The sequence below is a fragment of the Xiphophorus hellerii genome, chromosome 11, assembly GCF_003331165.1.
Source record: "Xiphophorus hellerii strain 12219 chromosome 11, Xiphophorus_hellerii-4.1, whole genome shotgun sequence".
Taxonomy (NCBI): Eukaryota; Metazoa; Chordata; class Actinopteri; order Cyprinodontiformes; family Poeciliidae; genus Xiphophorus; species Xiphophorus hellerii.
The window spans coordinates 19,542,341-19,568,196 of record NC_045682.1 but is presented as its reverse complement, the minus strand read 5'-3'; the positions used below and the strand labels follow the sequence as shown (position 1 = coordinate 19,568,196).

At 40.2% G+C, this 25,856-nt stretch overlaps 1 protein-coding gene across 1 annotated transcript in view; it reads right to left on the bottom strand.

Annotated features, from left to right (window-relative positions):
• The window catches only part of med13a (mediator complex subunit 13a), a 98,494-nt gene that overhangs the window by 56,357 nt on the left and 16,281 nt on the right, over positions 1-25,856 (bottom strand). The window contains exons 2-3 of the mRNA XM_032576368.1: positions 25,387-25,621; positions 8,940-9,108 (exon numbers count right to left, since the gene is read on the bottom strand). Of these exons, the coding sequence (XP_032432259.1) occupies positions 8,940-9,108; positions 25,387-25,621 (404 nt within the window). The remainder of the gene's footprint in view (positions 1-8,939; positions 9,109-25,386; positions 25,622-25,856) is intronic.

Genomic DNA, 25,856 nt, shown 5'->3' with positions numbered 1-25,856 from the left:
GAATGTGGTGAAGCCAAAACCGCCATTTGGTGAGTCTTGTGTAGAACTTATTTACAAAGTAGTTGTTTTTTATCTTAAATGCAAAATGTGTATATGTTTATACACTTTTTGTTACTTATTGCTCTCAACGTGTTATTCTTTGAGAAAGTTGCCATTTTTGAGTATGTTCACTCAAGTTAACGATTAATCAATTACTAAATTGGTTGACGATTATTTCAACAATTGATTAATTGCGTCTCAGCCTGGTGCGCTGACTTAAAGGCGAGCGGCTCGCGGACATCTGACGACTCGTCTCCCTGTGTTTGTGTTGTGCAGCCAGGGGATAAATTTAGCGCTTTAGCCCCAGACTGGAGGCAGCGGCCCTTTATCCTGCTCTGTCCTACTTATCCGAGCGCTGCGCTGTGTGTCCGTGAACCGGCGTGTTCACCTCGCGACATTCCACGGCACTCAAAGCGTCCCGTATGTTTATGGATGCGTACATATAGCTCGCATTTATACATAAATTGGCACCCTGTGGGGAGCCTTTTTTGCAGAGTAGCCCTTGTTCTGTAACAACTTGAACTTGTTAATGATGCTCACAGTTAGACAAAAACAACGACAGACTAAACATATTTAAATAGTGCGCAGCAGCAATCTGAGGAATACACCACGGATCCGGTACGAATGCACGGAGCCCAGCTGGACTGGGATGCAGCCCGTCCTCTTTGTCCGGATCAAACTAAAACATCAAAGCAGACGGGATTTAATGTTGCTCTCGGTTTCTCTAATGCGGCCAATTAGGAACAAGTCGACGAGTCGGTGTGCCTGAAGGCGGCCAATAGACCACGAGCATCCCGCTTCACCTTGGAAACACACCATCCCAGGGTGCATTTCCCTGCTGCCATGACAACGGAGAGGAGCTCTCCCTCTCTCATTCCCATACTCCCACCGTCCCTGTGCTCTCTCTCCCTCTCTACGTCTCCAGCAGAGGACGGTTCACAGAAACAGCCAACCTGAACCCCAGACAAAGAGAATCACCTGCAGCTATATCAACACACACAGGCAGAAAATTATATATATTTTTTTTTTCTTTACTATCAACTTAACCAATATTGAAATCGGATGAAAAATGTTTGCCATCGTGGTAAGAATGAGTCGAGATTTAGAGAGGAGGTGTGTGAGGGATGATGTAAGAGTCTACAGGCCAGCTACAGCTGAGGTCAGGGGTCGAGGTTGTGAGATGACTACAGCCTCCACCAACTGGTGGCTTTGGATGCTGCGCCGGAGCTGTCAGAGGAGCAGCGGGGTATCGAGTGTCTTCCCCCTGCACCCTCGCACAGGAACATTCTTGAACTGCTGTCAAATCTAGCTGCTAAACAAGTGGGGAGTAAGAACCGAGCACTGAGGTCGAAGACTGCTACTGGGGAAAAGCAGAGCGTTTGCGCGAAGTCGGAACTGAGATAACAACATGAGTAAATACAGAAAAGTGTTTACGGTTAAGTTGGGCTCAAAGAGGATAACTCCAAGGGTTTTCCCTCCAATGGTTTCCTGTTTTTTTTTTTTTTATATAACTTGATTACTGTATATAAATGTTTTTGTTTCTACTGGTGGTATATATATAAATATAGTATATATATATTTAAAAAAATCAACAGCCTTCCCAATGCAAAGTAGGTCTGGGTCAATCAACCAGAGACTGGACACAGCCAATCAAATTCCCTCAGCAGTTTTACACATTTTTAGCATGGAAATTTTATACTTTTCCAGACTTAATATTTTACATCAAAATGTCTTTTTTTTTTTTTTTTTTAAAGAGCAGTGATACTTCACGAGATGTATGTTAAATATTTCCACAGTTTTCACACAGAAATAGAACGGAGGCACAAAGAAAGAATTTTTGGTTTAACGAATTAACAGCAGGAACTTTGACGCGCAGTAAAGTGTGATCAAACTCAAATGCACTTCAACATATAAACAGAGATTATCTTTTGAGTTCTTCAGTATTTGTCTCATTCAATATCTATCCTCTACCAAAAGGACCTTCAGCACATTTTTCTTCTCTGGTGTATTCTGGTCATTAAAAGTAAATCTGATAATGTCGGACCTTAAGCACAAATGGAAATCGTATTGGCCACGAAACCGTCAACTCTACCAAAACACTCTGTGGGAATCCCCAACTGAAAGCGTTTTTGTTTAAGACATCTAAAGCGTTGCGTGGTTCAGAAGAATTTAATTAAACAAACAAATTCTCAGAGTTTAGTGGCTGAATTCCAACAGAGATATGCAATGCAAATTGGTTTAGAGAGCAGGCCAATGCAAAGCAGCTTCTGGCCTGCTCTTCAACAAGAGAGACAACGTGTTTGGAGGTGAAGCAATGATAAGCTGTGTAAGGCAGTTAATTCACTGTGTGAATCTAAATTAAAGAAGAGGAACAAGAGGTGTCACAGTACAGTGGGTTTAAATCAATGTACCGTCAAGAAGGGTTTTTTAAGGACAACAAATGAAGGACTTCCTCACAGTTTTAAACCTATTCCCATTTTATGGGAGTCTCTGAGAAAGAAGCAGACATGCTGGCTCTCTCTCTTTCACTACTGCTGGGGACTTCAGATAAATCTCTGCAATACCGTTCTCCTGTTTCAGGTTAAATCAGGTTAGCATTACAAGTATGTTAATAAGAGTTTGAACCAGGCATCAAAAATATAAAGCTGGTTATTATAAACTTAAAAAGATCTGGCAGAGAGGCGTCTAAAGCTCCACCGGGGCCGCTGAGATTCAATAGTGATATCGGACTTTACATCTAAATAAGCCTGTCGCAATAAGTCATTAAATCAATTAATTGTATGATAAATTAAAATGAGCTCGATAATATCCATTCTGATGATTAATATTTTTTGAAGTAAAATTTTGTTTATCATAATTTATCTTCATAATCCACTTTGTTTATGGCTTTGGTTGTCGGGTTTTATTTTGGATATTTGAAATATCTTCCAGTTCCCGTGTTCAGTGCTCTTTACAAAATTAAAGTTTATTGGTCGTTGAAAATGGTACAAAAACAAAAATAGTATTACTTATCGCTTTAACTGCGACAAGGAGCAACGAAGAGCTTTTGAGGAAAATATTTTTTTTTTCTTTTACTTTTAGCTTTTATCTGCCAGGATATCAGAGGAAGCCGTTGCCTTCCTCTGATATTGCCCTCGGAAAAAATCTTGCTTACATTACAGTCTCTGCTTTCTCCCGTTCACTTGGAGTCCCTCTGGTAGATTTTTCAACAGGGCCAATCAGCGAACAGAAGGAGAAATTGCGAACTATAACATCAATTTTCTGCATTTTTTTAGAATTGTAGTCTGCCTGTAATTTCAGCAATGGCAGTGGAGGAAGTGAACAAAGCCATTCAGGCCATGTTGGCCACACTTCCAATTCCTGAATTAGCATTAACTTTGAAGTGGAGGACGGTTGTTTACAGTGCAGGCAATTTCAGGCAAGCTTCATAGCATCAAAGTGACTACCAGGAAGCATAAAGGATGTAAAAATGTTAGCAGCCTGTTAGAAGGAAACAGGAAATATTAACAATTTTGAAATTACACTGAGAGGCAGCTATTGCATCTAGTGAACTTAATTGTGATTGTCACTAATAAAAGTTGTTAATTTTTTATATATAAATGTCCAATGTTCTAGACTCTAACTAAAATAATAAAGGACTATTCATTATTCATCTCGATCTGTCATGTGCACACAGTTAAAGCTTTACAGGTGAATAAGTAATAACATAGTGACTGCTAGGAGCAGAAAAGTTTGCTAGAGAAACATTTGTTACAAATGGATTTTGTAGCTAAATATAGAAGCCTTACAGTACATTGTTTCCAGTATTAACACCAATAAAGCTCAAAAGTTACCAAAAGTAGTTTTGAACAACTCTTTAATTGTAATGTTCACTGTGTCCTCCCAGCACATCCTTAGTCTCAGCAGTCTATATACACCGTGTTCCAAATTATTATGCAAATTGGATTTAAGTGTCATAAAGATAAAACTTTTTGTTGTGCTATTAAATTTATAAATGGCGGGGCGTGCTGTGGTGGCGCAGGGGGTTAGCACGCCCCACGTTTGGAGGCCTTAGTCCTCGACGCGGACGTCGCGGGTTCGACTCCCGGTCCCGACGACCTTTGCCGCATGTCTTCCCCCCTCTCCTCACCCTCCTTCCTGTCTGCCTACTGTGGAAAAAAATACGAGCCACTAGCGCCGCAAAAACTCTTCGGAGAAAAAAAAAAATGTATAAATGGTATTGTGTGTCAGGGCTCTTTGAATCACTATAATTAATTTCAGAGAGCTGGGTTGATTAGTTTGTCTGGTGAGCTCAGTTAAAGGAAATCTACTTAAGAAGGATGTTCCACATTGTTAAGCAGGCCACAGGTTTCAAGCAATATGGGAAAGAAAAAGGATCCCTGCTGACGAAAATTATCAGATAGTGTAGTGCCGTATGACAAGGTATGATATTTAACAAAAACTGAAACGTTATTGTACTGTGAAGAAATTTGTGGAGAACAAAGATGGATTTGTACAGATAAAGGCATAATGAGGAAGGTTTCTGTTAGACAAATTCATCAGATTAAGAGAGCAGCTGTTAAAATGCCCTTACAAAGCAGCAAACAGTTATTTGAAGCTGCTGGTGCCTCTGGAACCTCAAGGTGGAGAATCCTGCAGAGGCTTGTGGTGCATGAACTATTCGGCTGCCCCTAACCAGAGCTCACAAGCAGAAACGGTCACAGTGGGCCCAGCTGTACATGAAGATTAATTTTCAAACAGACTTGTTCACTGATGACTGCTGTGCAACCCTGGATGGTCCAGATGGACGCAGTAGTGGATTGGTGGTGGACGGCCACCACATCCCAACACAGCTGTGACGTCAGCAAGGAGGTGGTGGAGTCATGCTGTGGGCTGAAATCATGGGGAGAGAATCATTGGTCGGCCCCTTCAGAGTCCCTGAAGGTGTGAAAATGACCTCAGCAAAGTAGATGGACTTTCTGACTGATCACTTTCTTTCATGGTTCAAAAAGAAGAGCCGTACCTTCCGTAGCAAAATTATCTTCATGCATCACAATGCACCACCTCATGCTACAAGGAATACCACTGTGTCATTGGCTGCTATGGGCATAAAAGGGCAGAAACTCATGGTGTGGTCACCATCCTCCTCTGACCTCAACCCTATTGAGAACCTTTGGAGTTTCCTCAAGCAGAAGATCTGAGGGTGGAATGCAGTTCATATCAAAACAGCAGCTCTGGGAAGGTTTTCTGACATCCTGCAAAGAAATTCAAGCAGAAACTTTCCACAAACTCACAAGTTCAATGGATGCAAGAATTGTGCAGGTGAAATCAAAGAAGGGTCCTATGTTAACATGTAACTCGGTCTGTTAAGATGTTTTTGATTGAAATAGCTTTTGATTTTAGTACATGTGACCACTTAATGCTGCACATTCAAAGAATGACCATTTGCAGTTTTTATAATCCATAAAATGTTTTGAAAATCTGCTGTGCATAATACTGTAATTTGGAACAGTGCATTTTGAGTTTTTCATTTTTGAAAAAAATACTGTTCTCATGGGGAACTTTGTTCAGTAAAATTTGATTTACACTGTAATAGTTTGTGACTTGAAAATTATACTGAGAATCATTTGCATTGACCATTTAAGAAAATCTGAGAAAATATCACTCGCATAATAATTTAGAACACGGTGTAAATTCAGCAGCTCTGTAAGTTTAACTGGCTTTATAATTACTACTTCTACAGGAAACATTCAATTGACAGATTTTTTTAGCATTTTTTAAATTGTCCACAGAAGTGGATTTAACTCTGTCTATCCGGAGCAACAGACAGAAACAAGCTTTTTTTTTTTTACCCTCTTTTAACATATTTTATATAGACATTTTTTTGATGGATAAATCTATTTACTATTGGTTTGTTAGTTTTAGCGTTAAAATAACCACCTGAGAAAAAGTCAATAGGGAATCTTCTGTCGTATCTTTGTGGTTCTTCGATTATGAAAATCCCGGTGTGGTTGTGGTTACAGTGGATCGAACCAAAGGAAAGAGGAAAACATCCTCAACAACAACAGAGATTCACCACTATTTATAACCTGCCCAATCTGCTTTGTGATAGCAGAGGAGGATGAAGAGGAGGGCAGAAAGAGAGAGAAAATAGAAAGAGAAAGAGAAAGAGAGAGAGAGAACCAGACTGACAGAGGGTGGCCTGTGAATTCCAGAGAAAGGAAAAGACCATTGTGTTTTTTTTTTTCCTTCACTGGGGCCTTCTGTAATCAGTACAAATAGGTAAAAGAAAAGAAAAGAAAAAAAGCCTACAGGGCTTAAACATGGTTGTTAAAGTTAGAAAGTGTTTTTCCAGTCGTCAATTATTCACTTAAGATGTTTAACAAATATCCCTTTTAGAAAGAACCCTTGTTTACAGCTGAGAATAAAACCAGGCTAGATTATACGTTAAAACAATTCCCAAGATGGAATTTTACTGAACTGTGAATCTGAATGAGGGAAGGAAACAGACAGAAGAGCCCAAAAGGAGCACAGGTGCTTGTGTTGTGACTGAAGGACTTTCCACTTCCACTCAGCAGGACCACAGAAGTAAAGATCTGTAAGTAAGTAAAATTTATTTATAAAGCGCTTTTCACATATAAAATGTATATAAAATCACAATGCGCTGTATAATAAAGAAAAAATCAACCTTAAAAACCTTACAAAACATAAAACCACCAGAAAAAAACACAACAAAATAAAGAGATAAAAACCTGGGAAAATAAAAATGTTTTAGATGCTTTTTAAAAACCTCCACAAAGTCAGCAAAACTCTGTGGAGATTAAAAGGTTAAAATCCTGAATGTCTTCATTAGGAGACTCTCCTAATCTCCTATTGATTAGGAGAGTTCCTGAACATTTTTCACATCTTAATTCCATTGAAAACTAAAAAATACTTAATTCGTTCCAAAGAAAAATTGAATGCTGTAACTTAAACCATCGTGGTATCTTCAACGAGTCATTGTGCATGGTGATGTTGTGGGCAGAAAGGATCACCACTTTCTGCCCAGGATCAGTTCTGCAATAAGTCTGAAGAAGTCTCTGTCTAAAGACAGTTTCTGTATAACAGGCCAAAAGCTCAAGAATATTCCACAGTAACATGTCCTGGACGACACCACCAGGTGTTGGTAAACTTGCTAATCCGCCTTATTTGCTTTTGCCGCTCATCTTTTAATCTATCTTAGTTTTGCCAACATAAATTAGCAATTAGTTGCCAGGCTTCAGTATGTTTACAAGAGTTCATTATGCTGATATTTCTATCCGGGTCTGGTTTGATATAGAGTGGAAGGAAGAATCGACTGAAGCATATAAGGAAAAAAGCATAAAAGGAAGAAAACAAGGAAAAAAGGAAGGAAGCACTGATGGTAAGAAGGAATAACATGTCTCAGGCTGAGTTCATGCAGCACATCTAGATGCTCAATTCCATTCCATTCAGCTTTTTTGTGTGTTTATTCATAGAACTAATTAAATGCAACCGCAGTCAGACATCTGTGTGTACGGTTTGCGACTCTGACGTCACACGGCAGCACACCGTTTATGGCATGGCTGTAAATGGCCATAAAATAACTTTATTTAAAAGCTATTCAGAGCAAACACGATTGTCACAAGATCATAACAAAACAACGGAAGCTAATCAAGAGAATGCACCACTAGCAATGTCATTTTGTGGCACGTTGACTTCAATTTCTGCAGAGAAGTCTGTTTAGATGTGCAGTCAGAGCTGAGAGTGGTGGGATTGGGAGGCGATGTGTTTTATTGACACATAATTATAATTTTCAGCCATTGTTTATGTCTGGATTTGCCACATCTGGCTTCTTTTGGTGCAGAATTATGACACTTGTCTCATGTCAGTGACGTCAAAGTCGGATTAAATGCAACATGATTGTTCAGACAGCAGGTGCTACGATAAATATCAGATATGTATCTGAATTAGTACCGCATATGGAAGTGGCATAAGTCAGATTTTTTTGGACTGTTCAGGCTGCAGTGAAAAAGTCCAATTTGGGTAGCATATGGTCAAAAAGACAAAAACAGCTCATTTTCCTGCTCTGCAAACAAAGTTCACGCTTTTCTAAACTGCATATAAACTCTGAATTAAATACATACACAAAAAAGTCATAAAAAAAGCAAACGTCATCCAATTAGTTTTATATCCCTACAACAAGCCTGTCAATACTATCATATTAATATCATGATGTCCTCAAACCAGTCAAAGGGAAATCAAGCAAGAATTCAAACAATAAACTCTGATGCAGGCAGATTATGAGCTAAACAGTAAACAACACCATGTACTGCTCCCTCTACTCTCTCTTAAACACAGCCGTCTTATCAAACTCTCTCCTGTTGTTACGTTTACACAAGTATTAAACCTGCAGCATCAGGTGCAGCTACAAATTTTGAAAACAACAACCTAAAAGCATCTTTGACAACAAGCTGAATTTTTTTCTAGAGTGGAGACGGGAGAAGTCAAGAGCAAGTGCAAACGAAATAAAAAAAAATTAAAAAGCAAGTAAAGCCACCATGGCCACAGTTTCCTTAGTACACAAGTACTGCATCTGTTATCTATAAGAGCAGACACTGACTGTAAGAAATCCAGCTCAGCAGATAGCAGCGAGAAGGAGCATGGCTCAGCTGCAAACACTCTCAGAGTAACAGGGAAGATATGAGGCAGACAATGGGGCCACTAAAGCACCTCTGTGGCCAATATTTAAACTCTAATATCACAAGAGTTATGTAGAGCACTGAATATTTTCAAAATGATTGGCCATTTCAGGATTTTTAAAGCAGGGAATATTGCTTTCATAGCCCAACATTAATGAGTCTAATATGGTTTTAAACAGCAGCGAGGCAGAAAACAGACGAGTGGAAGAATTTGTGGCGTACCTCTTGTTGATGGGCTTCTCGTGCTTCTCGTAGGGTTTGACGAACCACTTGCCGATGCGCACAAAGCTGCGGTTCATGAGGCAACGCTCCAGCAAGTTGTGGATGGCTTTGAACAGCAGAGTGCGACACTCGTAGGAGAGGCCGTTCTCCCACAGGTCGTCGTCCTCGGCTGGGAAAAGAGAAACACAAAAGAGCGGTGATTCTCACTTTACCCATTCGTAAGAAATCTCCAAGACAAGCAACGTTCGGCTTAAGAGCACGGAAAACAAAAACGAGAACGCTGAACTATGCTGATGTGACAAGCATGTAATATTGATCTACCTGTTTGAGATTAGGGATGCACTGATCCACTTTTTTCATTTTTGATACCGATATCTGAAGTTTGATATCGGTCAATACATAAAAACAGAGCTGAATTGACTTGAAACTTTTTTTTTTTAAACCAACATAATACTTAATTACAAATGTATTTAATGACTCTTCACCAGTATAACACACCTAAAGTGTCACTGACACATCAAAACCAATTACATAATTTAAGAAGTTGAACTACCATGCTTTCATTCTGTGCACAAAAAAGCTTTTATAAATATTTCTCACAAAATATTATAAATACAGAGTGTCGCTGTTTTCGTCTGTACTCACTGGGTCAAACGCCAGTGCCATCTTGTGATGTAATCAGGGTAGCTCAAACCGTAAACAACTATAAGTACACAGAATCGGGGGAAGTTGTGAGGACTTCAGCAAAGAATTGAGCGATTTATCAGTGGTTTTGGAGGAAGAAGCATCTTTAATTCTGGTTTAATTCAAATAATCAAATTACTTTAAAGTAACTGGTTCCAAGTCCTGCATTTAGTCCAACATATGAATATTCTGATCATGGCGATCAGTAACGAGCCATCCAATTCCTTGTGTGTATATAATTTTTATATACACACACAAATTATACATATAGACACACAAATGCTCATCCCAAACTCTCATGGTATATAGATTTTGGTGGAATACAAAGAGAACCAATATGAGATCAGCATTTTCCAGCAGCAAAAATAAGTAAAACACATGGATATCTTGTCAAATCAAAAAAATCAAATCAAATTTTATTTGTATAGCACATTTCAGCAGGAAGGCATTTCAAAGTGCTTGTCCATTCATTTCATTCTTATGGCCCAATACGCCGATAAAAAAAAAAAAAAAACTCCTGTAATCTGTCGAGCGTGATGTTCAGGACACCATGAAAATAACGGCCCATTTCCTCAAATGCAAAACAGCGAGCCTGAACGCTGCCATTTACATGGCATCACAAGAAGACGCTATGTAAATGAGAGCAAAAGTGCTCAGTTAGTCTAAGAGAGGCTGGGTAGAAACCCTGCTGCTGAATCATTTTAAGCACCGAGATCTCAATACAAGATGATTTAAGAAGGGCACAACATTTAAGGTTGAGTAGCATTCTGCGTTTAGTTATGAGAACTGGAGTATCCAGAGCAAACCTAAGTGAATCAGTGATGCTGTACTTCAACCAACTGATGTTGTAAAATGCTGCATAAGCAGTCTTCGTTTAAGCCCAGGTATTGTTCCCACACTAGTGCTGTTAAGCCATCAAACAGCAACATGCACAGAGCAAGATTACAGTTAAACTTGCACTTGTGCATTGTGTGAAGAAAGGAGAAGAAGAAGAAGAAAAAAAACAACAAACTACTACTATTTGGTACAACGGGCTAGAAAAGAAACAGCGAGCGCTTGCCTTGCTGCTTACAATAAAGAAGTGTGCCATTAGACCCGTATCAGTCTTGCTTTCTGAATCACATTCTGCGCTGGCCTGAATGCAGGTCTAATCTCATTAACAGCCACTGCTCACATCTTGTAGCACTTAAGCTCCTTTCAGTCAAGTCTGCAGCAAACATCTCCCCGAGTGTGCCGTCTCCGCGTGAGCTCGGGCATAATAAGTACAGAGAGCGACGAGGAGGCACAAGATGGCCCAGAAGTGACTTCATCGGCTTCACTGAATGATTAAATGAACCCTCTGCCTGCTGATTAAATGTGACAATTGGATATATTTAGAAGGAACTAATATCTAAGAGAGTGGTTCAACTCAACTCCATCCAAAAATACTATATTTGTGCCAAAGAGAAATTAAGGCTGAATTCACACCAGATCTGCTCAGTCCGCTTTAACCGAACTATAGTTCATTTGAGGAGGTGTGAGTGTGTAGTCAAACTCTCATGCGGACCAGACATAGGTCTCAATTTGGTTGAATGCAACTGTGAATGGAAGCAGACCGGAGACCGCTCCTAAAGCAGGAAAGGTAGCATAGCACAGGCCATTCTGGGTAAATACAACAAAAACAAACAGTCTACCATCAGCAAGAGACAAGACTCATGGTCTTTGTTGAAAGAGAAATTGTACAATTGCTAAATTCTGACACCACTCCATTCTTGTTTACATCTTTGAAGATCAAGTCTTCATCGCCAGCAGCTGAAAATGCAGCAAATGTTGCAATTTTGGTCCTCAAATCAAACTGAGTCTGCTGGACCATCAAGTGTCATAACTCATCAAGAAAGCATCCCAGTCGTCTGGAATGATGTTTTCCACAGAAACATATCCCGGATGACACCATCAGTTCCTGGAAAGCACTGCTAATCCAAAACATTAGCTTTTGTCGCACCTCTTTATATCTGTAACTGGCTGAAAGCCAGACAGAGAGACATTTGAGGTGGGGACAAGATTATGGGCAATTATGATTGGTGGAAGAAATGGTCTGAACTTCTACCTCCACTCTGCTCTGGCTTACGCCTGTCGCAATGAGCAATTAATCAAATTATAATCAATGAACTCTCAAAAATTTCCATTCTGATGATTAATACTTTTTCAAAGTCAATTTTATGTATTTTTTCTGTTGAGTGTGGTTTTTATTTCCATTTTGTCAGTTGTTTTTGGTTGTGGTGTTTAATTTTGGATATTTAATATGTCTTCCAATTAAAGTATGGGTTGTTCTTTACAAAATTAAAGTTTACTGGTCTGTGAGAGGGTGGCCTTGCATTATCATGCCATTATCAATATGTTATTTGAAAATGGTCTCAAAATAAAAAATTTATTGTTTATCACAATAGTTACTGGGAAACCTGATCAATTCCTCTGGGATTTGGGGTTTAGGTCTTGTTTTAGACTTTAAGATGCTAATCAACCACTCCCATTTGTAAAAGCTATGAACGGTTGCCATGGTTACACATGTCCAAAAGTTTAAAAGCAAGGGCAAAAATCCTTCCAGCTGCACAGCATTTAAAACCAGAAGGAACAACTGTCCATTTCAGACTCTTCTGGACTACAATAAGCTAAATTCTCTTCAGGCTCATATATAAACATGAAAAGCAGCAGAAATTTTGCAGCAGATAGTTTTATCAGGGTCAGGTGTGAAAATAAAACACCTGCAAAAATCACTGCAAGGACAAAAGGAAGGCAAGAAATAAAGTATGCACAGTGCACAGTGGTTTCTGGTGCCGCAGGGAGAGAAAAACAACAGCCAGGCTAGAAATTTTACTTTATCTTTTATGACGATTTCACCATATTTCCAAATCATCCAAACTGTTTAAACCTTGATAAGAAGAAATTAACTAAATCTATTTAATTAGAGAGATCGGATATTTCGTAAGGATAGCAGAATGAAAATAAAAACAGCTTTGCGTTTCAAAAAGATCCATTTATCGCAACTCCACTAAGGCTCTTTATAACAGCTGTAACTCTGGTAGACTTGAAGTAGCCATAAAACTCTTACCAACTACCAAAGAGGAAAAAAGCAACCTCAGGCTGGCTGCCAACAAACAGAGAGGACTCTTGGGGGGGGGGGGGGGAGCTACGTGCACACAGCCATTTCTGAGAGGACCCAAACTAATTCATCGGATGCAAGCGTATCATGAAGGATAAGATCTGGGAACACAGAAAAGTGGTGCAAAAGGCAGGGAAAGGGAAGGAAAACAGCAATTTCCTATTAAATATTTACAGCGCCGGCTAAATAACAACAGAATAAAGCCATTTACCTTTCAAGATATAGTGGAAATAAGCAGAGCGTGCAGAGAGCTTGTGTTTTTCTTTTTTGAAACTAAGTCGGAGTTAAGTGATTTAGCAGCTGCTGCGGCCATCCTGAGACACAAGGCAGACAAGAGGGCAAAAAGTCAACAAGCAAAGAAAGTTCAACCCTCAAGGCACTCGTGATGCATTAGGAGGAGAAAAGGAAGAAAACGACGAGCCAGATTCTCAAATTTAAACAGACTCGGTGAGAGTGATAACGTCCACGTACTGGGGGAAATGGCTTGTGTCTAGGATGAGGAAGATATCAAACCGGCGTTTAAAACCTACAGCCTTGCTGCAGCGCTCCCCTCCCTTTGCCATAACCTGGCAGAAACCTCCCTACCCGCCCCTCCCTGCCAAGACCACATCTGCCTCTTCTGTGGTCCTCCCTGTCGCCTGTGACTCCTCAGTCCCTCCCTTCGGCAACAAGAAGCCCTAAAAAAACACACACACACACACACACACACACAGAGGCGTCTGGTTTGCATCAAATGTTCCTAATGACCTGGTGTTCGCCGCGCGAGGCCCTCTGCGACGCTCGCCACTTCAGACAGACCTAAGTAATGCTGCAGTCCAGGGCGAGCTTTTGTTCTCTTGTAAACAAAACAACACTGATTAGAAAGGACAATATCTGTGTGAAGCTTCCCACAGAAGATGCAGGCGAATAAACCCAGACATCCGAGGGGAAGGGCGACTTGCAGTGGCAGAGGATGAGGAGGTGGAGGCCCATTTTCCTTTTTTTTAACATTTTTAATAGTTTCTGAAAAATCTCTGTCACGGTCTCCGCCTGATGATTGCGGGAAGGTTTCCTGGGGACAGAAAAACGACCAAGTCGGAAAAAGAAAAAAAAAAACAACAACACACTTTTAAAGCTCGAATCCCTGAACATGTTTGTTGACCTTATTGCACTTGTCTGCACAAGTCCCCGAGCAACACCCATTAGTCTTCTTATGGAGGAAAAAAAATAAAATAAAAACAGAACAGAAGTCTTAGCTGGCATTATCGTTAATCCACTTCAAAGCATCTAAACATGCGGCAGCTCATGAGGGTTGCCTAAATAGCTACTTAAGTTTTCGCTCCCATAAGTCGAAAAATTCATCTGTGTGAATGCAGTGTTGCTTTAAGGGGGCAGGGTGTCACTTAAGATGCCTGATGAGGCAGAGGTGACTTAATAAAGTTGTTTCTTACAAATGTTCCCATTTCAAAATTCCACACTTCTTGCGGTTGGCTTTTACAACAGCATTAATAACAGTAATAATCAATTTTATTTATATTGCCCTTTTTATATCAAATTGAGATATTAAAGGGCACATTCACAATCGGACACACCAATTGCAGGGCGAACTCGTTCCGCCTTCGCCTCATATTATGATACTTGACTACAAACATGTTTGAGTTACAGTTCAAATCTGTTATACAGTGAACCCTCGCTATATCGCGGTTCACCTTTCGCGGTCTTGCTGCTTCGCGGATTTGCATCGTGCATTGTGTTCTGCATTCTGATTGGCTAAACAGTCTCTCCGCTTCTTCTCTACCTGTGTGTCAATAACTTTGCGGGTAATATGTACACGTACGTAAAACAGCTTGCCAAATTTAACATAATCGATGGTGGCATGTCGGTTTATAAGAATCTTTTTGCCCAGAAGAAAAAAGAGCGACAACAACTACCGATAACTATGTTCTTCTCTCAAAAAAACACACCTGCACCACGAGCTTTAGAAGAAAAAAAACGCGACAGAGCGGAGTCAGGAAGAGCAGTGAAATACAGGTGAATCACTATTTGTCCAACTGCACTTTGTATTGTTTTTTCATAACCATTTTTTCACGTTCTAATCCAATGACTCGGGTCGCGGTGGAGCGGCGCTGATCTCCGCAATTTGAAGCCTTCACTTCGTATTGATTAAAATTATTTTTCAGTATAGTAGTTATTTGTAAAAAAAAAACAAAAGAAAAACATTTATACAGTACTTTTATTTGTTAAAAAAATGCTTGGCCCTGTAAAAAAGGTTTTGTTCTTTGTTTTAAATGTATTATGGAGTATTTCATTGTATAATAATTGTTAAAAAAAATAAAGGTGAGGCGTGCCGTGGTGGCGTAGTGGTTAGCGCGACCCGTATTTGGAGGCCTTGAGTCCTCGACGCGGCCGTCGCGGGTTCGACTCCCGGACCCGACGGCATTTGCCACATGTCATCCCCCCTCTCCGTTTCCTGTCAGCCCACTATCATATAAGGGACACTAGAGCCCACAAAAAGACCCCCTGGAGGGGTAAAAAAATTTAAATAAAAAAATAAAAAATAAAGGTTCCTACTTCGCGGATTTCGCTTGTCCCGTAACCCCCGCAAAAAACGAGGGATCACTGTATTCAGAAAATCCTGGGCTGGTTATCCAACATCAGATAGAGGAAATGTGGTAACGCTAATTGACGGGGTGTTCATAAGACTGACATTACACTGTCATAAACATGACATGACATCTGTCATGAACAAGTCTTCATGAATGTTTGACTGTTGTCATGAAGCGTCATTCGGTAAATAATGACCATTTTACTGCAAATATGCATTGAAAGTTGCATTAAAAGTATCAACTTAGCATTATTTGGCAAATAAATACATTTTTATGCAAAGTTGCATTATAATTTACATTAAAAGTCAATTAAAAGAGTCAACTTTGCATTAACAGTGTCATTATTTACCGACTGACACTTCATGACAACAGTCGTAAACATTCATGAAGGTGTTGTTTATGACAGTGTAATGTCAGTCTTATGCACACCCCTTCAAAAGTAGTGCTACCAAAAATACTAACTCACTGTTTCAACAGTGAGTTGTTTCCATTTATTCGCTTAAATGGAAACAAGGGGTGCACCGATTGCAGTTTTCAGGCCCATCGACGATTACCGATCTTTAAAATGCCTCACCTGACGGTTCTGATTTTGCCTATAATGGCTTTTTTTTATGTCTGACATGTTGCTAAATATGGCAAGAAAGTCGCTGAGTTGATAACAGTGACTAGTGTACTATTGTTAGCTGTAAACATGCAGACATAACCTGGCGGGTGGGTCTGTCAGGCTGATATTTAGACCTTTGCTGAGGCAGATAAGATCGGTGATAAGATTAGTTGAACCTGCAAGTATCAGCTGATCACAGATCTCCCTAAATTAAGGAAATCAGGGGCCGATTTATTGTACGACGCTAATGGAAACATGTTGAAATGTCAATGTTTTGTGTGTCCGATTGTGAGTGTACCATCTCAAATAAACTTTTCCGTTCACTTTAAAACTCACAACTAAGAGGACATGAAGGCTAAAAGAAACAGCAGTGAAATGAGCGTGTTTAGCTGTAAGCAACTCAAAACCAAAGTGGTTGATAAGTGGGACAAAAAGCTTCAAGTCGTGATGCGGCAAATGAAAGATATGGGCCATCTTCTAAATATAATTACAACATAAAAGACCATTTTTCACAAGTTCTGATTTTTATCATGCACTAGTTGGAAAAAAAAAAAGTCTAGACAGTTTAAGTTTTTTCATGCCTAATAATTCATCTATCATCTAACACGCTTATCCTTGAAGGATTGCCAGGAGGCTTTGTTGATGTTTTCCCCCCCAAAGCAGTATTTTATTGTGGGTTCCATTTTGTTTATTAAACATCGTGGAAATCAAGCACAATGCAGAAAGTGCTAGGTGTGGCTTAAAAATATTACCTTTAGTTTTTTCACAACAGATCTGATTTCTGGTTTCAATCCATTTTTTTCTAGCTTTCTTTTCTAAATACAAAATTACACATGATGGGAAATATTTTCAAGAAGTGGCTTTTATTTCAATCATCCCAACTCTGAGTTATACGGCGGAGTATAAAGGCCAGATAACGAGAATTTACTTAATTATGAGAATATGGTCATAATAGTAGCAGAATAAAGGTGCAATTCTTACCAGAATATAGAAGAACATCCTAAAATTACAAGAAAAAAACTTGTTTTAATGACATAACAGCTTTGGTAGAGTCAAGATCTGATGTGACCAGCTCAGTCAATGTGTTTTTTCTTCAAAACAGACTCATCTATTAAAGCTTTATTCTCATTATTCAACTTCATTGTCATATGGTTTTATTATTCCTAATTTAAAATAAATAAATAAAAATCTTACCCAGGCCCCAATATTCTGTCCCACAGTTGACCTGAATTCAAAGTCAAAATAAATAAATGCTGGAAAACGCACTTGTCAAACAAGATGGAGACCCTGCGAGTGCTGACATCTCTTTGAACTATGGACCCGCAAGGACAGCAATGGTGAAAAAATAAATCACAATTCTCCAAAAAATTGAATCGTGAAAAACCAAAAGTTTGATTAATGGATAAAATAAATGTACTTCCCATCCTACTGTATGGTTTTGGACAAATATCCAGATGTAAATCAAACACTTGAAAAAAATACTGCCTGCTACGCAACCTGGAGTCTCATCTGTTGTCACTGGTTTCTTTAAAACTACAGTAAAGATATTTCCAAATTTAGAAGGTTTGTACGCAACAGCTCAAAGCTGGAATCCTTTTGAAATGTTAGCGAAAAGATTCAAAAAGTTATGTTAATTCTCAACATTAAAGAAATGCATTGAACTCTATAGAAATATAATTCAATATGTACAGAGGCAAAGAAAGGGTACGTAGATTTCAAACCTGCAGTGCTGATCGCTTAAGATCCTGGTTTGCTTACACATCTGAGAGTGTGCATGTGGTAGGGAGGGTGGGGAATGGTGGGAAGCGGGCAGTGTAGGGGCTGAACGATGAGCAACCTCATTTAGACAAAGACTTATGGGCTCAGGTGAAGCTTGGGACACTTTCATGTCTCTGCCTCCTATGAAGCCAACCCAGATGAGCTGACCTTTATAAGAGTGCTTAGAAGAAGCACGGCAGCGCCATAAAGAACATTCACGTCTCCGGGACGGAAAAACTGCTACCTCTGCCGTGCCCTTACAGAACATGCATTCAAAATATTTTAAGTGGTTTGTTTTTGTCTGGACCAATGAATCCTTTCAACTTAAGGAGGGTGGGAAAGGACAGGTGTCTTTCTCTAAAAGTTGCTCATCTGTGTTTACGCAATTAGAGCAGCAGTCAGTCATTAAACAGAAAGATTAATGGCTTATGATCAATGGTGCTCAGGGGAACTGAACCCAGGCTGGCCAAGAGGCACTCTCCTTCCCTCCAGTTCTTCCTTATCTGCAAGGAAAGAGAGGGAGCACTCAGTAAAAAGTCTCCATTACTAATTAAAGAATATTTCTTCAGCAGAGATGAGGAGGGGGAAAAAAATGCTGGACTACACCCACGGGCCAGGATGGTACGCATGGCCGAGTCTCTGCGCTATGTCAGCCAAAGGAGATCCATCAGAGAGAGACCAGGAGAAAGAGATGGAGATTGAGCGGGAGGAAAAGAGGAAAGCACAGGGTGGTTTCACAGGGCAGGAGATTAGCCCTGGAAAATTGATCCCCAAGCACAAAAGCCATTGGCCACTTTTTTCCCTCCCAGGAGCCGGGCCCGGGTTTATCAACTCATCAATCTCGGCCGTTACGCGCCGGAGTTTCGAAGATGTCTGGAACGAGCGGAGAGGAAGCAGCGCCACTCCAGAGCTAAGGTTAACCAAGTGTGTCTAATTGTTCTTTGATGCACATCCTCTCAGCCTGGCAAGCCCCATGGATGGGACACACACAAGCCTCCCGATTAATGCTTCTGCACACACTTTGTTCATGCTGACGGCTGGGCGATGTGTAGAGAATGTCATCTTTCTGCCCGACTTTCACAGGTTGTCCGAGTCGATAACGCTTGGGAATTCCAAAGAGCGAGTGGCATTTCTCCTTCCTGAATCCTTGCCTGGGGTTGTGGGGAGTGTTGGCATTCGTTGGACTCTGGCGCTTATGTATTACATCATCTCATGACTGGGTCGTCGTGGTGTGTGTCACCGCTTCTGCGACTGCTCGAGGAGGCAGCATATGTCGTGGCAATCTGTGTGACGGGATTACAGGTGCCGAGTCGGGCCTTTACAAACCAGATGCGGTGATGTTTCAACTAACATTTACCACAGTAAAAAAAAAAACTTGTACAGTTCCAAATTTCAAAAGTCATACACTTCTGAAAATAAATAAATAAATACACACACACATATATGTATAACATACATATATCAGAAAATGTCTTTTGACTTTTGGAGCTCAGAAATTTCCTTGGTTTATGGCGGAAATTTACTCCTTTTTCTATGTACAGTGGCCCTAATACGCCGTCGTACCTGATGGAAGCCCTTCCCCTCAAACACATCTCTTGTTCTACAATTACAACCGTCAGTGGGGAAGCAGCTTCTTTTTAACATGTTCGGCGTTTGAGTGGAGACGTGAAAACACATCTGCCACTTTGAGCAACAGGACCGCTGAGCATGCATGAACAGAAGATCATAAAAGTGAGCAGAGAGGTTTACCAGTGTGTTTGTTGCCAAAGAAGCTTCCTTGTCAAGTATTCCTTCCACAAATGCAGTCCTTTAAGGACACTTATGAAACAAGCCATTACACAGGCACAAGAGGGTTGGAATGGCTGGTGAAAATTGTGTAAAATGCCTGTATTTCTTTGCAGGAATAACAACTCACTTTGAAATTTTTGGAAAATTCATAATTTGAGTATATTCACTGAATGAGGACAAAAATCGGAAGGACTCAAAAGAAACACTTTGGATGAGGTAATGACATTGTGACATGATATAAAGCTCAAAAACGTCGATTTTAGAGAGAATCTGTTCAGTATGCACAGGCGGTCGATGAGGACGACAATTATTTCAGGGGAAGATTTTCACAGACAAAATTATTATTCTTTTTGGTACAACAAAGTATTTCTCTATCAACCAGGTTTCATTGATTAAACTTGGTTATTTACGGGAATTGATGACACAAAGAACAAAAAACAAACAAACAAAAAAAAATACAATGGAGCGCCAAAACTTTTTTGGAAATGATTTGCCTGTTTTTTTTTATCATGGCAATTATGTTCTTTTTATCTTTGGCTCGACAATAACTTACAGATTCTTTATTGACGAAAATTAAACTAGTTTACTTGCTTCAATTAAGTCTAAGAAATAAAAATATCAAATGTATTCAGAAATTAACTTTTTCCTCTTAATTTCATTGTGATCTCAATGTGACAATTTTGGTCCTCGTAGCAAAAACACCCCCCAAAAAACAGCTTGGGGATTAGACACTTAACCGAACCTGCTGAGGGATCACAGACTACAAGATTTATGAGACAAATTAAAGTGAATTGAGAACATTTCAAAATTATGCAATGAAGATATTATTGTTACAGTAAAGCAAATGGGCCTCTATACAGCAGGTGTCTCAGGGATAGAGTGGATAATTAACAGGACAACTTAAACATCGGATCAGTCTAAAATCTTAAGTGTAAATTTAAAAAAAGCTTCAGCTGAATGTATTTTAAAAAGATATGTGAAGTGCTCAATAAACGTTTCACTATTTGACAAAGAATTATTTCATAAAATAGATTTTTTTTTTGCCATGTAACAAAAGGAACTAAATTTCCTACTTTTTGATGTGAACTGCAATACAAGATGACATTATTTTAAGCCTGGGATGGCAACAAACTGGGACATGTCAGTGTATGCTCACATTTGCTGTCAGCAAACATCTGCATTCTTGAAGCAAAGCTTCAGATATTTTTTTTCTGCTGCAGTGAAAGCAGTTCAATAATTTTCTGCTGAAACATCATCAAAGAACAGAAAGGAGAAAAAAAAGAAAGAGAAAAATCAGGCTGACCTGGAAGAAAGTGAAACTTTCAGTCAACATGCCCTGCACAGACTACTGAAATATGCCCTTTGGAACTAGATGTTCTGCCCTGAGGTGCAAGACAGAGCCCCTTTTATTTCACCCTTGATTCAAATGCACAGAGGAAAGTCATGACACAAATAAAAAAAGGGGGGGAGGGGAAAGAGAACTTGTGAACTTCGTTAAGTCACAAAACCTACACATAATCCAGAGACCACTGACAAAAAGATAATAACCAATTACAGACGATACAAAAAAAAAGTTTAAATAGAGCTGCCATCATCAGCTTCTATCCCCTTCCATCAACGCATGGATCTCAAACAATGTTCATCAACCTAGTGGAGGAGACAGTCAGACCCATCCCCCACTTCTTCTTTAGCAATCCCAGGAGATTGTCTGTAGCGCCCAGCAATGAATACATTTGGGGACTCCGGTGACCAGAGTAGAGATGGCGCGGCAATAAAATGTTACAGGCAGCAGATGACTGCCTCTTCCCTTTGACCTTCCCTGTTACGTCCAATCATTTCTCAGTCTTACTAAAAAAAAGAAAAAAAAAAAAAAAAGAGAGCATACATTTTGTCTTCGACTCATTGAGGAGATTAGAACATCGCTTGTATTTGTTGCAAACTGTACAGTGGTTGATTCACAGTGAAGGGAAAATTTGTGTATCGTAAAAAAAAAAAGGAGGGGGGAAAAAAGCGGCTATTTATCTTTCATGTCGGATGCCTATGGTCAGAAGAAGGATTGGAGAGATCATTTGCATGAGAATGCATGCCTATGCTGAACTGGTAAGATGGGGGAGGCAAGTAGTTTAATTCAGCAACAGCGCTCGCTTGTTGGGGATAATTCCTGTGCATGGCCAGGGGAAGATTAGAATTGGTTTTCTCGTAGTGTCGGAGCGAGCAGGGCGGGTCGTCCGGCAGCGTAAGAAGAAGAGGGAGCTCTGTGGTTTGTTCCTCGCACTGTTCCTTCAATGGTGATTAAGAGCCAGACGTTAAAAGATCCCTCAAGTTTTCCGCCCTTCGCTGCTCCCGGCTCTGCGGCTCCCTCCTTCTCCCTCCTCGTCTCCCCCGGAGAGCGGGGATTACTGACACACTGGTACGCACAAATGGCACTTGCTCAAAATTAAAAGACTTTCACAGGCTGCTAATCTAATGAGGGTGGAAGAGGGTGGCGGGGAACGAGCAAGCGCCATTTCAGACGCCCAAAATAATAATAAGAAGAAGAAGAAGAAGAAAAAAAAAATGGGACAAGAGTGGATTTTCATGTTTACTGCCAACACTGCCCGCAACGGTAAAAAGAAGCTGCAAAACACAAGAGAAAGTTCCAGAATTCCTGGGAGGTAAAGAAGAAAGTCAAAATTAAAAAAATAAATAAAAAAAAAACCATGGAGCAAGTGGTGAAATGTGTGTGACAGCAGGAAGACATTTCACATCCTAACAAAGTTTAAAGATCATTTATCAACCTGGATCTCCTCAGGCAAAGCATTTTAGGACAACCTGTCCATAAACTCCTTCTAATCTCTAATACAAAATGCAAGAAACTGTAAAGGTTCAATATTGGTATTCTAGAATATTTGTTAAAACTTGTCCAACTGCAGAGCGGTGTAACACTGACTGCTCTGTGCCACCCCATCTGGCCCCAATATCAATAAATAATGGCAGATAATGACAGTAAAGCTCCTTAAGGCTCATGAACTTAAGGCGGTAATAAATACATTAATAATTATTTAACAAGCTAACAAATAACAGGAAATCCAAGATACTTACCCTCATCTATTGAACTGAACACAACTGCTACCAGTCTTCAATGGATTTTGTAGGAATTAAAGTGAGTATTTGCAACATATAGTAGTAGCTAACGTTGTTAGCATTAGCTGCTGGGCAGGTAATCAGATAAGGTAATGTGTCATTCCATTAATCAGAACAAAAACGTGTATTATAACAAGTCTTTCTTGTCCAGTTATAAGACTTGTGCTCGTTTCACATTCACCAGCTTCTGCTTGTTAGCTAGTTAGTGAGCACAAATCTGATGTTAATTTAATTTTAAACCCGGTAATAGTAAGTAAGGCTGCTAAATATATAAAAATATCTGTACGCAGCATCACCGTCACAATAAAACCACTTGGACAGCAATAAATATAAGCTGATTACATGCAGTTAAGCACTGCACAGTCACTCTCTCTCTATACCACTGATATATTTGGTGATACTTGTTGTTTAATGTAGCAGAAAATGTTTTAGGAAGGCATCTAGATGTTCTGGTGAAGTCATTAAGAAACCAAACAAAGCTGGTTTCTTTAATTAAAACAGCAGATGAAGTCAGACGCAACTTTTTCAATGTAGCTCAGTTATTAAGGAGAAAATAACGAAGCTCATTTTTCCCCCCTTAGTATCTGGACAGACAACTTAATATCTGTAGTCTTTCCAGATACTAGGCACTTTAACGCCCGCAAGTATTTGATTATTTATCTGAAGCAGGGGTGTCTAAAGTGCGGTCCAGGGGCTATTTGCGGCTCATGGGCCGATTTTGTGCGGCCCACGACTCCAATTCAACATAATGCTTACTGCCTCCCATAGCACGTGTTTGTTGCAGACTGAAACTTTTTATTTTTAACCAGGGCAAAATTATTACAGAAATTAACATTTTACTTCAGAAATGTTGGCTACTGCACACAGTATTCAATACTCAGGCTTTTTGTATTCTCTTGTGAGGACTCCATATATCCAACACACTTTGACGCATCCAAATCTGCTTTTAATGAATTTATTAAACTTGGCTATACTATTTAATACAAAAGTAGCCTAATTCTTGTTTTTACTGCTCAAAATTGACAAAACAAAATACATTTTCAGTGGAGAGCTTTAGAGATTCACAAATTGGGCCCTCATTTTTAGAGGCAAACCTGAAAAACCTTTTTAAAGTTTTGAATCAACAACAATTTACACATCACTTGCCAATATAAACATATTTTTAAAAAAATAGGAGTGGTTTACTCATATTAAAAAAGCAATGCAACTTAGTTTATTGTCAAGTATGTTTTAAAAAAAGTCTATTTTGTTTCTTTTTCTGTCAATCTTTTCCCCTGGTTTTTATTTTGGCCCACAAGTCATTTTAAAATGTCAATTTTGGCCCATTTGACAAAACTTTTGGATCTAATCTAAAGTTAGATTGTTCATCGTCACAGAGAAAAAAAGATTTAATAAAGATCCTAAAGATTTGATCTATAGTCAGGAGGAAAGAAAGTAGTACACCATCCATATTGGATCGACTTAATCTAAAATATTGAGACATGTATTAAGACATGGTAAAAAACACACAGGGCTCCCAATGCAAAGCATTCCAGACGTTGCTCAAAGAAAACACTGCGTTGAAAGTCAGGCCAGCGGTCAATTATCTATTTTCTATCAACAGAACACTCGAGATACATTTCTCGTTTCCAGCGCTTGTGGAAAGCACAGCAGCATCTCCAGCAACCTACAAATTAAGATGCTCCATAACACATCCTCCTGCTTGAAATGAAGCCCACTCCATCAGAGGGGCCCGAGCCAACCGCTTCAGGTTATTACCAGCACCGGTTAGGCTTGAATGAGCCGCCCATCGTAGCCTTCAGCTCCCAATCCGAGAGTCCACTTCAGGCACAAAGTCTCATAATGAAGGGGGGGGGGGGAGTAGAAAAGGGGCCGCAGACAAGCTGTGTGTGGTTCAGGAAGCAAACTTTCATCTACATGGCAGAAAATGTGCATGAAGACAGCTTTTCCCCCCCCAAACACCACCACCAATCTTCCACATCTCATGCTGCTCTTAGGAGGAAAAAAAAGCAGAAAGCAGAGAGCAGAGAGCGGATGCGTCGGCCTCGTTTCTGCATGGCTGCCTGTGCTGAACTGTACTTCTCCCTCAAGTAATGATTGCCCACCTATTCCTCTTCTGAAGAGCTGCAGCGCCTGGCTCTACGTCTGCTGCCATTGCGCCAAGCTAGAATGCAGAGTGCTGATTTGTCCGGAAGATTTGTCGCGAGCATGTGGGCGAAACGGCACGGCATGTCGCCCGGTGTCTGCAAGGAACCCGAAAGGCCCTGCAGATGTTGGCACCGGTAGCCGGGTCAGCTGGATTATCAGTCAGCTGATTGGGTAAAGGCAGTATTAGATTACACGGATAACAACACTTCCTTATTGCTCTCACTTACAGGGCGTCTGACCTGACAATCACCCTCTCGAATCATTTATTTCTTTTTTATGGCGCAATCAATAACAAATCTTGACATCATGTTCAAGTGTTTCCTTTATAAAAGCTCTGAGCACCAAACTTTCCCTTTTTATCTTTTACAGCCATCATTCATTTGTAGGCGTATAACCTTGGCTGAATCTACGAACGGTTCACAGGTAAGAAAGTTAATTTTCTTGTCATACCTTTTTCTTTCCTTGTTCTTTCAGCAGCAGAGTAAATTATTTCCTTTTTTTTCTTCTTCCCCCCTAAACTACCCGATTTCATCAACCTCCATTATTGAGAAACTGCAGCCACCTTGAGCATCGCTCCGTAAGCCTCTATAAAAGCGAAGGGAAATGGTCTCCTCTTACCTGCGAGCTCGTGGTGAATCAGATCGGCGAAGTTGGGGTCGTCCCCCCACCAGAAGAGCCACAGCTCCCTCCAGCCCTGTCGCTGGCTGCGCCGCCACACGCTCAGCACGTCGGCCTTAAGGCAGCGGCTGAAACTGCACAGGATGGGGTCCTCCTCCGTCACCGGGAAGAGGATGGGGGCGGAGGTGGGACCCTGCCACACAAACTTCTTCCATTTGATCCCCGTCAAGTCAGCCTGCAACCGAGGGGAGAGAGGGAGGAAAAGACAGTGAGAGGGGAGGATTCGCTGGTGTACAATTCAGCACCTTTTGGAGGAGAGGCGAGAAATGAAGTGTACTGAGCAGTTTTTACAAAAAAATAATATTGTTTCTCTTTGATGGGGGAGCAATTCCTATGAGTAAATATGATTATTGCTGTGAAAAAAAGAGGGAAAAACTAAAGGAAATGGTTCTTAAAGGGCCTTGCAACAT